This window comes from Sycon ciliatum, chromosome 6 (genome assembly GCF_964019385.1).
Source record: "Sycon ciliatum chromosome 6, ocSycCili1.1, whole genome shotgun sequence".
Lineage (NCBI taxonomy): Eukaryota > Metazoa > Porifera > Calcarea > Leucosolenida > Sycettidae > Sycon > Sycon ciliatum.
In genome coordinates, this window is record NC_088648.1 from 9,215,450 (window position 1) to 9,229,372 (window position 13,923).

At 48.9% G+C, this 13,923-nt stretch overlaps 1 protein-coding gene across 1 annotated transcript; it reads left to right on the plus strand.

The window, feature by feature from the left end:
* The first annotated feature begins 2,245 nt into the window (after positions 1 to 2,245).
* On the plus strand, positions 2,246 to 6,043 carry LOC135819304 (uncharacterized). The gene is made up of 2 exons (XM_065332488.1): positions 2,246 to 5,112; positions 5,413 to 6,043. The coding sequence occupies exon 1, from the start codon at positions 2,339 to 2,341 to the stop codon at positions 5,030 to 5,032; it is 2,694 nt and encodes an 897-aa protein (XP_065188560.1). The 5' UTR covers positions 2,246 to 2,338; the 3' UTR covers positions 5,033 to 5,112; positions 5,413 to 6,043.
* The last annotated feature ends 7,880 nt before the right edge of the window (positions 6,044 to 13,923 follow it).

Here is a 13,923-nt window from a genome sequence, read left to right on the forward strand (position 1 = left end):
AAGTTATGGTATAGGTAAGCCTCCTTTCATAAATTTATATATTACGCATCTGCTGCCTCCTTTGCACCATGGCTGGTATACTTGGCTAGTAGCGCTGTTCATCCGTCCCTTGCCGCTATAGGCGTGGGCTGTATTCAGCGGTACGCGGTACTTCCCTCGTGCTTGTGCAGCAGCCTGTTCGCACCATGTACCACTGCCACTGCTACACACCATCGAAAGGAATTATTAACTTTGAGTAGAAGTGACATCATTATCACCTAGCAATGACGTCAAACTGTGATTACATGTACATCACTGGCACTGGAAGTCGTCCAGGCTAATTGTCTACTTCACTTCAGCACGCATCACGTAAATGTACGTGATCCTGGATGCTACCAGTCCACGGATCACGTACATATACGTGGTACGATATAAGCGCTACACGTAAGGGCGCGCTGCACTTATCGCCTACGCGTATACGAGTTGCGCTGATTGATATCTACTATTCTACTATTTTTATTAGTAATAAGCGCTACACGTTAGCGCGCTCTGCACTTATCGCCTACGCAAATACGACTGGCGCTGATAGATATCTACTATTTACTACGTACATTGTAAACCTCATGGACGCACACTACGTACTATACTATACTAGTGCACTTCGGAAAAAGAAAAAAAAGAAAAAAAGAAGGAAAATCTACATGACGTCGTATGGTTTTTTTGGCTTCCGATAGTACCAGTAACAAGGCCTGTACCGTGGTCACGCGGAGCTAGCTAGCTAGGCCTGTTCAGGAGACGTATTACGACAAGTACACGTGGAGTTCGCCCCGTATCGCGGCACGAGTACAGGTTGTGCAGTGCAAAAATGAGTCAGAAAGAAATTCGTTGACAATTATTTGTTGACATTTTCAACCATGGCACGACATAGCTAGTCGAGGGAATCCCTTGTTCAGGGAACATTCGGTTTTTACACGAAAACTCAGGCGTTGATATGGAGATTGACAAGTACGCACGGTCAAATCGCGCCGTGCGCCCGCCGTGCGCCCGCGGCCCGAAAAGAGGAAGATGGATGCGCTGCGAAGGCCTCTGTTCTCATTGAAAGAGATGTGGCACAATTTCGATTTGCCTTGAAATATCAGTCCCTCTTTAGGTAACTTTGCGGAGCTAACCCCAAAAGTGCGGAGGTTGGACAGTGTTTTAGCCTGGCCTGTAGGGGTTTATGGAGGTTTTGCCCGAAAAAAAATTGAACTCTGCCATGTCGTTCTCGAGAGAGAAGCGACGAGAAGAAGCCCGTTTTGCATTTTCAACATTTTGTCATCATGGGCAAGATATCCACGAAGAAGAGACACTCTGGAGGTTCTCAATACCAGTTTGCGTGCAAGAATCCCTTCCACGATGAGTGGGAATCGCCTCGGCATAGCTCCAAGGATGTTCGGGTTCGCAAGTGTATTCTGGCAGTGTTGTCAGCGCTCTCTGGACGAGACGTATCTGCAATTTGTAGGAGCTGCGGACGACTGGCTGACTTGAAGGATTTAATCACCAACCACCCTCTGTACGAGCCTCGGAGGGGCGATAGCTATGGGGACTCTGTAGACATGGTAGATGCCAGCGATGATGTTCCTCAGGCTCTCCCAGAGGTAAGCTCCTGCGATGATGTAGATGATTCTTTTCCCCCTGTCTTCAGCCAGTCCCGAGAAACCTCCTCAGCCTCAAACGAAGTACCGGTCGATTATGTTGAAAATGTTGATAAGGCCACCCTTTCTTTTTTCGTTGTTTAACGTCCGCGCCCGCGTACCTTTTTGCCTCCGACCGGAAAAAAAAACAAGAAAGTAGTAGTACCAATAATATGCGAAGTTGTAAATACATGATTGTGTAGTTTCACAGTGTGCCGATCATGACCTTAAACTTATTATCTTGCCTCCCGGGCATGCCTTTGTCTTGTGTTCTTTTTCTTTTTTTGTTGGCTTTTAAATATCGTATGGTGTGTGCCCTAGTAAAAATCCAGATGTAATGAATTCATGACATGCTAACTCCATGCTATGTACCTGTTTTGTTGGATTCATCAGGCATGTGCTCCAATGTACCATCAAAGAGTGTTGTTCTATGCCTGCAAGTGCCGTTAGACCCAGAAATATTGTATATATCACATGCTTTACTGGTCAATATGTTTGATTGTGGTTTCCAGTTTTTGGAATGGGCTTTTGTTTTTTTTCCGCCCTCCCGCGTATCTTTTCGCGAAAAAAAGGACGTTAAACAATGAATTAACAAAGGGTGGCCTAATGTTGAAAATGTTGATTCTTTGAAGCGTTTAGAGAGAGTGTTGGTGGCCAAAAACTGTGCGTTGGCTGCATTGTCGAAGATGCATTTGCAGAAGGATAGCAAAATTGAATTACTTGAGAAGGAAATAATTAGTATGAAAAAGGAAAGTGTAGGTTCGCTTCTGAGCACCTCGGAAGGTCGCTTGGACTTGCTACGTAGGCTGTGTGTGGCTGAGCAGCCGCAGTTCAAAGCAGATGTGTTGAGTGCTGTTGAGTCAGCAAAGTCAAGTAGATCATTGCAGAACTTGCTGTCCATCCCGACGGGTCAGTTCAGCAACAAACCCTACAACAAGTTTGTTGAGACGTTTGTGACGGGCATGACCTCCAGCACGTTTGCACTTGACTTCTCCGTTGCCGACCGCCGCACAGTTCTTCAAGCCCAAGCCATGGAGTCTCTCTATGCTGCTGCTAACTTGAATTACTGTGCAGAATTCCATGTTTTGCTCCAGGCGATAGTGTACAGCATCACCCAAAGCAAGACAACCCTCGACATTTTTGGTCACCTAGGGTCGGGGGGGAGTTATAAGCTCGTGAAAGATTGGTTGGCTGGGTTGGGTGGTAGCGAGCTGCAAGTTCCTGAAGGGTTCGTGAGTGTTGGGTTTGACAATGAGCAACGACAACTTAAGTCGTACCTCTCCCGTGGCAGCAATCGTTCCACGTATGAGGTTCTGACCAATGTTGTCTATGCCCGTCATTCCCATGTTCCTTCCCAAGAAAAGGGAGATTTCCATTTCCGAAATTGGAAATTTCCAACTGTCACTGAGATTCAATGTGCAATAGATCAGGTACCGGATCCTCTTGATCAAGAATCTTTGATTAAGCCACACTTGCTGAGTTTCATGAACAAAAGGATTGAAGCTCTTGTGTCTGAGCAGAGGCTATCAGCTGACCCAGTTGATAGCCATCTTGCATCATTGGAACGAGAAAGACGGTACCTGATCTGCCCTAAATGTTGCACACAGATGGAGCGCAGGCTGCATTTGTGTCCCAATGCGACATGCAGGGTAAATGTTAGGCAGGCATTGCAAGCTGACCAAGGCAAATCAGTGGTGTCGACCGAGCACATCAAAGTCACCAAGCCAGGCACACTAAAGTCAGGCACCGAGTTTGTGTATGTACCGCATGTGGACAGCAGTACTGGTGTTTCGTTAACCAGAGTGTCCTCAAAGACCAGTGGTGAAGATGTGCCCCTTGTGTCCCCGGCAGATGTTGGGTTTCTAGAGCCCATTTTTGTCAACCCCAACTCCCATGAAGCTGTTCGCATTGTATTGCGCGATGTTGGGAAGCGTGCAAGGGTAAAACAATGTGTAGGTGACGAGGGGGTGAGGGAATGGCTCACTGTTGTGTGTGACGGCTTGCCGTACTCCCTCATATTGACTGTGATGGAGGAGGCAAGGCGTGATGCAGCCAAATTGGCTAACCATGAAGCAGGAATATTGCATGTCGACTCAATGTCGAAGGCTGACCTGAAGAGTGCATGCAGTACAAGGGGCTTGGGTGTAACAGGGAACATGAGTACGTTACGTGAGAGGCTGAGGAAGTTTTTAGATGATCTGGTTGAGAAGGGTGAATTGATGCCCCCAACAAACATTCCTGATGGGGAGTTTGATTGGGTACTACCCATTTCAGGTGGCTTGCACTGGGAGATGAACATCATCCAGTGCATTGTCAAGTCTCTGTGGCCATTTGCCTATAAGGAGTTCGCTATTAGCCAGGGATATACTTCTCCTAAGCAATTGGATTGGGCCTTCAAAGCCAAAGACCACCACCGCACATACGATGAGCTGAGCCGTTTCACGGATGGCTGCTTTGACGAACTTCTGCGGCCATATGTACTCGCCCAGGAATCTGGCAGCAACACCCCTTCAGCAGAGGGTTTCTTCGTTTGGTGCAAGCAGTTCACCAACAATCATACGTATTCCTGGCTGCTGGAGCTGTGCACTCAGTACTGCTTTCCACTATTCATGCTTCGGCGGGGAGCACGGCACAACGACGTACCACTGTTCATTGAGTCTCGCAGAGTTCTCTCTCCATTGCTGCATGCGAGGAATCACACAACATATCAAGTGATTGACATGTCCGAGGAAGTCCGTCGCCTCTCGCTCTCAACAGATTTGCGAAGTCTCATTGACAGCACTCTCTTCCTCAGCAGGTCAGGAAAGGGTGACCTCCACCAGGCACTTGATGCTATCGTCGAAGAGCTAAATGCCAATGTGAAGTCATGGGTGTCAGGGGAGAAAGACTCAAACATGTGGCGCCGGGTGATCCGTAACCATGAGCAGCTCATGAAGCTCCGCTCCAAAGTATTCAGTGCCCTACAGCTGCCAGATCCAAAGTCGGAATCGAGAGCCCGTCCCGGTTATGCTAAGGAACTTCTGGTGTGGCGTGCGCGTCTGAGAACAATGTTGGTTCCCAATGGTGAGCTAGCGTTTTCAAGACCACTGCAATCCTTCAGTCCTGGTGAGGAATTGGTGCCGGATGCTGTGAACCTCACTGCTGTGGGTAAAGCCAGACGGAAGCAGCTAGCGACATTATTTGGAGATGGTGCCTATCCGCTGTCCAGGCAGTCTCAGCCACCACACTTTCTGACCACCGAAGAGGCCGAGAAACACGGAAGTGATACGAGACGGACTATGGCTTCCCTCAGGAAAGAATTCCAGCAGCTACTACATCTCGCGCCCGACAGCAATGCTGCGATGAACTGGAGCAGGCTTCCACCCAGCCAGCAGTGTTGAAGGTCGTGCGCCAGATGCGGGATATGGTTTCGTGCATGGCTGACGGCGGCAATGCAGCTGATGATATGCCTTCATGAGTGGTGAGTGCTTTGTGCCTTGCATTTCTTTCGCCACTTTCATCCATTGGTGTGCGGTTTATGTGCTTTTGTCTATTCAAAGGTACATTCGGACACACTCATATTGACTTTTCTGTGCAATAAATTTATTTCAGTTAGTAGACATGTGTGTCTTTATGTGTCTTGTACAGTGTTCCAACATGCAAAGAAAAGATGTTTGCCTCGCTCGAATGCAGTCCGATTGTGTCCATAGTATGCATGGATGAGCAGTATTTTGCTCAAGTAGCTTTCTGTGTTGTTTTTGTGTGTGCACTTTCCTTGCAGAGACTGCTTCACAGTCGGTGTACTCGCCAAGGGAGGGCTGGTCCTGGCTTCCGTAGTTCTTCAATGTGCATTTTGCGTCATGCCACACACTCTGCATTGTCAAGTGCGAGCGCTACACTTCTTATTGACACCATGTCTTCTCCATTTATATACTTTCCACTTCATTGAGCAGCTGGCTCAAGCAGTGGGAGACTCCAGTGCAGAGACGCTGTACCTCGAACAAGGGTCATGGCTACCTCGCCGTGGTCTTATCCGTTACTCCTATGTCGCCGTTGGGGATATACACCCGGTTTTTTCCCTCACTACTGCGTCCGTCAGCGCGAGGGGTTTTTCCCGGCTGGCTCGGTCCAGGAAAATTAATCTGACGGCCCCAAGTGGTTCTGCATCATGGCCCGGCTATCACCATGATCACGGCTATTTCCTCTATTTCCATTTGAGACACTGAGGTGCATGTACATGTGGTGCAAACCAGTGCTCCTATTCATAGTGGTTCAGTGTGATGTTTGTTGACTACTAGCATTGTTCTGTTGTCCAGAAAGTGTCAATTTCTGATGACGCATACATTATTATTTCAATGTTGACATTCTGAGGTGAATTGATACCAGACTATGGTGTTTGCACACAACAAGTATCCAACAGGTGATGTTTGAAGGACCAGCAGTCCAATTTTATTTTCATTCTTCAGTGGGGCTCGTGGTGGAATCTGGGGTGTTCATCGCGGTGGGATATGAACTGCTTCTTGCAGAGCATGCCACTGGGTCAGCTCTTGCTGTTGTGACACTTGAGCTGGTTGAGGGCAAAATCTCGTCCACAGGATGCGAGCTGTACGTGTGTCGAACTCCAGAAGGAGCGACCACCACGACCAAAACCTTGGCTCCACTTCCAACATGCAACTCTGCGGCCTGCAGAACACAAATGAAGCGAAGTCTTCATGACAAATTGCGCAAGTTCAGAATTGCGATGTGCATTCAACTTACCTTTTTTAGGAGTCCATTCTTCCGTTTTGAAAGGAAATTTCTTCTCCTGCTGTCACTTGAAACGAGGCCAGTGACTACACTTTTTCGACTTTTCTTCTCCTGAGCCATTGGGTGTTGAACACTGCGAAGAAGCTTGAAAAATCACCAAGGATCACTCGAGAAAGAAGAAAAGGCTTTCGACTTTTTTTGAATTTGGCGCACAGACCGTCGAGCGCGAAGAAAATATTCACCAAAACAGCGTCGTCATCTTTTTTCCGGTGCGGTCTGCCGAGGTAAAAGGGCCGAGGCCGGCAAGGCGGCTACGCGTACGCGCAGCTACGGATCACCATGATCACCTTGGCGACCAGACAATGTCAAGTGTTCCCTAAACAAGGGATACCCAGGACTGACATATATATTGGACGATACAGCGCTGACCAAGTTTTAGAGCAGGTCACGCTGAGTTTGGATAGCGATAATGAGCCAACCGTCTCTGAGAGCGATTTTCGTGGGCAGGTGAGTCTGTGTCTTCATCTTCTGAACGATGTACGTCGCCAGAAATTGGCGATGCTGCTGACGATGTTGAGGTGATTGAGAGCGCGGAAGCAGCAGTAGGCATAGGCGGGTAATGCTAGCATTTTGGCTGGCATTATTGTCCCTTTTTTCCAGGTGGCATAATCTGGCATTATAGCACCATTTCGCATGCAAAATTGCCATTACAAGCATAATTGCCGGTCGACAACGGTGTCATGCATGAAGATGGCTAGGTCCAGTTCCGAAAATTGTGCATCCGAACCCGTCCGGCTTCGTCCGGAGACTTGACATTGCAAACCAACCTTCTCAGTGGATTGTCAGTGGAAGCTTCCTCACTGCTGTTTATGTTTTTCTTCTTCTACGCTTTGGCCTTGATCCAAGACGGCCTTCTTAAATCGACGTTTCCAACTTTCAAACTGCCATTATGGAGTAGTGTGAGCATTATAAGTGGCGTTATATCCTCATATTATGAGCATTGCCTTTAGCATTTTTGCAGCAAATAACTAGCATTACCCGCCCATGCCTAAGCAGCAGCAACAGGTGGTACGGAGGACACCAGTGCTGGCGACGAGACCATGTCCTTGAAGTCGCATGTGGAAGCCACACAGAAACCAAAAAATGCACTTACAATTTTTTCACATTTTCTTGCCTATTCTGTCCGTGCGCGGGATCATAATCTAAAAAACGTCCAGAACAGCAGAAGCAGCCATGGGTGGTGGGATAGCGCCCTTCAACGTGACCCTGGAATCTGTGACAACGGCAGGAGTGGGCGTTCTCTCACACACTCCCACATACCCAAGTCAAACTTTGAGTTTTTTTAGGTTTTGTGGCGTGCTACGAGGTCGTACCTTTGCCATCCACTGCTGGGACCTCCACAGCAAGCCATTTCCACAGCGCTGCAAACCGAATCCAGGATACCCTCAAAAATCGGCAAAGACTACCACTCACGTTCCACTACTTCCTAGTACTGAATCCTACCTGACTTCTTGACACGACTCAAACTTGCCAAAGTCACTCAAAAGGGCGTGTAAGTGCTACGTCACAGCATAGCAACAATTTCAAAAATTCAAAAATTTGATCCACTTGGATCCAGTTTTTTTATGGATCCAAGCATATTTCAAGCCGTCTCACTCTCAGCAAGGTGATGTAACCAGTGAAACTGACTGATTTGGCTACTGGGGGTAAGGTTACAACTGGTGGCGAAGTAAAAGTCACCCCTGCATACGACATGAGTGGGTTGCTATGCACCCACATACTGAGGCAATAGCAAAGTCACACCTTAGTGGATCCAAAATAGAAATCTGATGTCAACTTAGTACTCCCTGGCCGTTTTTGACGTCATCACTTTCAAGCCCTACGTCAACTACAATAATCAAGCCACATATCTGCAACGTCACGAGGGTGCTGGCAAAAGTCCTGCTGCACGGCGGCGGGCGAAGCCCGCAGCCCGCCGCCGTGCAGCCCAATGCGTGGCTAATAAACGTGATGTTTTGGACTTGGAGCAAAATTCAAATCTAAAAAAAGTCCAGAAGCAGCCATGGGTGGTGGGATAGGGCCCTTCAACGTGGCCCTGGAATCTGTCACAACGGCAGGAATGCGCATTCTCTCACACATTCCACAGAGTGACTGCTGGGACCTCCACAGCAAGCCATTTCCACAGCGCTGCACACCAAATCCGGGATACCCTCAAAAATCGGCAAAGACTACCACTCCAGGCTGGTGTCCCCCAAGGCAGCATCCTAGGACCCAGCCTCTTCCTTCTATACACCTGTGACATTGAACAATGTTTAACTCCAGGAACGCAGCTGAGCAGCTTTGCAGACGACACCACACTCTACAGCTTAGTACAGCCAACTGACGATCTCCAACAGTCCACCGCCTCCCTCCAAGGGTCTCTCAACAGTCTTGAGGAGTGGGGCCGCAAGTGGTGTATCTGTTTTGAGCCAGCCAAGACACAGCGCATGACTCTACATCGCAAGCACTTTCCCCCCTGCACTCTACCAGTCACCTTTGGAGGTGAAGCACTCCAGGAGACAGATACCCTGAAGCTGCTGGGAGTCATGCTCGACCCTACTCTCTCCTACAGAGCGCACACTCGCAGTGTTGCACTGCGCGCCTCCCAAAGGCTGGGTTTCCTACGAAAGGCAGCACCCATCCTGGACGACCATGGTCGAGTGATGGTCTACAAGGGATTCGTGCGACCCCTACTTGAATATGCCCCACTGGCCTGGTCGAGCGCAGCCGCAACTAACATGGCCCAGCTGGACAAGGTTCAGCAACGTGCCCTGCATTTCCTGGGACCTGGAACCATCCTCCAAAGTCTTCAGCTTCGTCGGATGGTGGCAGCCCTGTCATACTTGTTCAAGCTGCACTACATTCCAGGGCCTCCCCAGGTAAAGGCCATGCTGCCACCAAGCAAGCCCCCTGCCGTAGCTAGCATGTGCACACGGCAAAAAAGTGAGACGCACCATGCCTTTCAGCTGAAGTGGACACCCCCTCGCACAGCCCCTGACTACCTCCTGCGATCCTTCCCCTTCTTCGCCATCACACCCTGGAACAAACTGCCTGCGGACCTCCTGCTTCACGAGCCTCATTCAAGACGTCTCCAAACCTTCAAGGTCAACGTATGTAAGGATCTAATCCGAAAGAGATGGCTGTGGTCCACACTGTACCTGTGACGATGATATTGAGACCCATTTAGAATTTACCTCTCTACTAGTACTTGCTTGTTATGATTATTGTTCTCTTTCTTGATTTTCCCTTCTGGTTTAGTCATTACACGTATTTATAATATTTGGTGCAATACTAGCGCCCCTTTCTCGCACCAAATTATTATTTTTGCTACCTGACCATGCAACCCCCCCTTTTTTCGATGCCAGGTTGCAACGCTAACGCCGAGACCCCTGGTCGGTCGAGTTGCTCCCTGTACATCGGCACGTCGTCCCTACATCCCCTGTGTCTTGTCTTGTGTTTGTCTCCACATGTCTCTTTGTAGGGCTGTGTTCCCAATAAATAAAAAAATAAAAATAAAAAAACGCTCAACTACTTCCTACCACTGAATCCTACCTGACTTCTTGACACGACTCAAATTTTCCAAAGTCACTAAATCTACAACTACAATAATCAAGGCACATATCTGCAACGTCACGAGGATGCTGGCAAAAGTCCTGCTGCACGGCGGCGGGCTTCGTGCAGCCCAATACGTGGCTAAAAAAACCTGATTTTTGGACTTGGAGCAAAATTCTGCACACTTTCGCGTGTTTCCATGATACGACAAGTTGCGCACGGTCCGCTCACGTGCACATTCAAATACAGTGCTGCCACAAAATGACAGCGTGCAACAAAAAAATCTTTCCTTGCAAGGGCACATGCACAACTCTTGAACGGCTGGTCAGATCGAGACCAAATTTTCAGAGATTTTGCAGCTATTCATGCTCTTTCAACTGACGTAGCACTCGATATGAATTGCCAATCCGAAAATTGCTCACCTGCTTCCATGGAAGAAATTAGCCAAAGACGCGCATTCCCAGCGAGGTAGCTAGCCGCAAAGTTAAATTGGCTCTCCGGATCACCTAGAGGTGAGCACTTCAAGGCTAACTCGACCGTAAATACCCACTCTTTGAACTCGGAAGGGTTGCCATGGAAAACATTCGGTTCTCTGGTAACGCGTTTGACGCTCGGGCTTGTCTGGGAGAGAGAACGCGATCGACACGGGGCTAGATCCGGAGGACTTGAGCTTGATGTAGCAGGTAATTGATGTCGTCCAACTGTAGCAGCCACGTTGTCCCGAGCGCGGTGGATCTCACGGAAAGCGGCGTATAGCAGAGCAGTAGCGGCCAGGAGCACAAGGCACGTCAAAGGGCAAACGATGATCTCAACCATCCTCAAGCTACCAGTGTAACAGTATAGACTTGATTGATTGGAGAATTCCCCGAATGATGTTCAAACCAGAGGTTATAAAGCAAAAGAAAGGCGATAACCGCAGGAGTGAGAATGGTAGGAACACAAGGTGTTACCATAAGACAAGCAAGAAGTTTCAAGGTAAAACTATTACACTTGCAGCTTCACTGAGGGAGCGCGTGCGCGCCAGAGTGCCCCGATTTTCTGAGCCATCTTGGCTGCCACTTTGTCAATGTGCTCCTTGAATGTCAAAGTGCTGTCCACGGTCACTCCGAGATACTTGACTGAGGAGGCTTCTGGGAGGGGTGTTCTGTCGCAGGTGACTTTGATCGGTGGTGTTGGCTGTTTGCGTCCGGCATACACTGCTAGGAGTTGACTCTTTGTCTCATTGAGAATGAGGCCACGTTGACGTAGCCAGTCACTGAGCTTTGTGACTGCTGTGGAGAGATTAGCTGAGATGACGTCCGTTGACGTGTGGCTGAATTGAATCTCAATGTCGTCAGCAAATTGGATTGACTTTGCTGGCTCTACAACCGATGGGACATCCCTGGTATAGACACTGAACAGCAGGGGGCCAAGCACTGAGCCCTGTGGAACACCACATGTACACAGCTTCATGCCACTTTGGAGGGTGCCAAATCGGACATACTGCTGTCGGATGCTGAGATAGCTGGCAATCCATGACAATGCCCTGCCAGTTACGCCAACCTCAAACAGATCCTGTATCAGGACATGGTGACGCACTTTGTCAAAAGCTTTCGACATGTCCAGAAAGCATGCACTCGTGTGGAGCTTCTGGTCCTTAGCAGCAAGCAGACCATCTGTGAGTACTACAAGGGCCTGTTCGGTGGAGTGCCTGGCTCTAAAGGCATACTGTGTGACGGGCAGCACATTATTCGCCTGAATCAAGTCTGCCAGTTGTCGCTGAACCAACTTCTCCAGCAACTTAGACACTATCGGTAGAAGGGACACCGGACGGTAGTTGGTTGGTACTGAGGGATCGCCGGATTTGTACAGTGGTCTCACCAATGCCATCTTGAAAGCTGAGGGGAGGACGCCTGTAAATAACGAGACACTAAATATCTCACAGAGGGAGGGTGCAAGAAGATCGGCACAGCTCTTCAGGAGCAGCCCTGGTATGCCATCACTCCCCGTTGCCTTCCGGGGATTAATCCTGCAAAACAGTTTCAATACTGTGGCTACATCTGGGCACTGGAAACACTGGATACCTTTCCGGTCATGGAGGCCACTGGGGATTTCAAGATGCGGTGGTCGTGTAGTGTCTGTACCGATTTTATGGAACGCATCGGAAATAGAGTCTGCACTGCATGTCGGCGTTTGGTTTGGTTTTCTTCGGCCTGTCACGGCGTTGATAACACTCCACATCCTCCGAGGGTTTTGAGCACTGTCTTGGCATTGCCTTGAGAAGTACGCATTTCTTTTCCGTCGATACGCCGTCGAAGCGTCCGACCTAGCTTGCTTGAACTGCGCATAAAGGGCAGTATCTGCTTTGTTGCGGAGCCATCGCCTATGGAGCCGTGTTTTGCGCTGGTGTAATTGGTATAGTTCTCTGTCTGACCATGGCTGGGTGGGATGGGAGCGCCGGTGAGTCTGTACCATTCGCGCATGCCTATCCAGAACGGCCATAAACTGGGTGTGCCAATGTGCCCACATCTCATCTATCGCGGATTGGGGATGGAACTCACCCAAGTCTGATGCAGCAATGTCTTCGCGAAAAGACTCAATGTCGATGGTGTGGACCAATCGAACTTGGTTCTTGGGGGTGACTAATTTCCGCTGCAGTGGGTGTTGCGAGGAGGGTAGAGACAGACTTGCATGCACAAGAAAGTGATCGCCGATCGTGCAGGGTACAACTTTGCAGTGACTTATAGTACCCATGGTGGAGAGAACTAAATCCAGCAGTGTTCCATCCGGACATCGGGGTGTGACTCGGGTGGCAGACTGGACGTAGTTATGGAGCCCATATGATCCGATAAGGTCCAAGAAGCGCTGGTGAGGACGAATGGTCATGCCTTGAGCAAGATTGATAATGAAGTCACCCACCAGTGTCATTGATGGTGTGATTGTGGCAGCATTGTGGAGGACTGAGTCCAGGTGGCCCCAGAAATCAGCAGTTGCATTCGGTGGGCGATAGAGGCAGCCAACGAGGTGCCGCCGTTGCCCTCCGCCAAAAGCTATTCAGGTGGCTACACATGTACTTTGGTGTTTTGCAGCTCTATTTCGTCCCTGACGGTACCCAAATCTAGATGTAGGAATCTGTTGAGCAGGAGAGTGACACATGTCTTCCCGAAGGCTGTCCAGCCTGCAGTGGTGATGAAGAAGACGCGAATATCACCCCAAGATCGATTGTAGCGAATTGGAAAACTCATGGTGAATTTGCTTCCACTCCAAGGCAATGTCGAGGTATGAAGGGTGCTTGTACTGCCTTCCAAAGTGTAGCGGAGATGAACATGGCTTTGCATAGCTGTTGCTCTACGCCAACTTACCTACTCTTGCTGGTTCCGTAGTGGCATATTGCAAATTTCGTGGACGAACAACTCGAGTCACTAGTGGCTAGTGAGCAACACTAACAGGTGAGATTTTTCAATTTGACAAAAATTGTTTTTGTTTGAGAACTGACAGTGGCAGTCATTTGACTCAGTAGGTGTCTCTGCTGCTTCTTTCCCTTCATTGGTAGGATTGTGCTTGAACTTGTAAAATAAAATAAAAAGAACATGTGTGTCGAAGGTTCGATGGACTTCTCGTGTGCTCTGGATGGCAGTCGTGAGTCAGTCAAGTGTCAAGTAAAGTCGGCGGAATAGCGCGAGCTCCGGTGTGGGGAGCAAACCTTTCTTACAAATCATCGCCGAAGTCGCAACCACTACTTCGTAACATGTAGAACATAAATCTAATCAAGCATCAGAACATGTATTGCGAATTTCAACTTCAAAGCACATGAAATCACAATGATCATAAAGTTTATGGAATCAGGAGGACTCCCTGTGTTCAACGAACACAATACACACATTATATATTGCGCGCACACATGTACACATGTGCGTGCACCCCCACCCCATCCCACAGACACACGCATGCAGCGCGCACATCCATACACATGTGC

Coding starts and splice junctions, on each gene's coding strand:
- LOC135819304 (XM_065332488.1), top strand. CDS start 2,339: ATGCATTTGCAGAAGGATAGCAAAATTGAATTACTTGAGAAGGAAATA.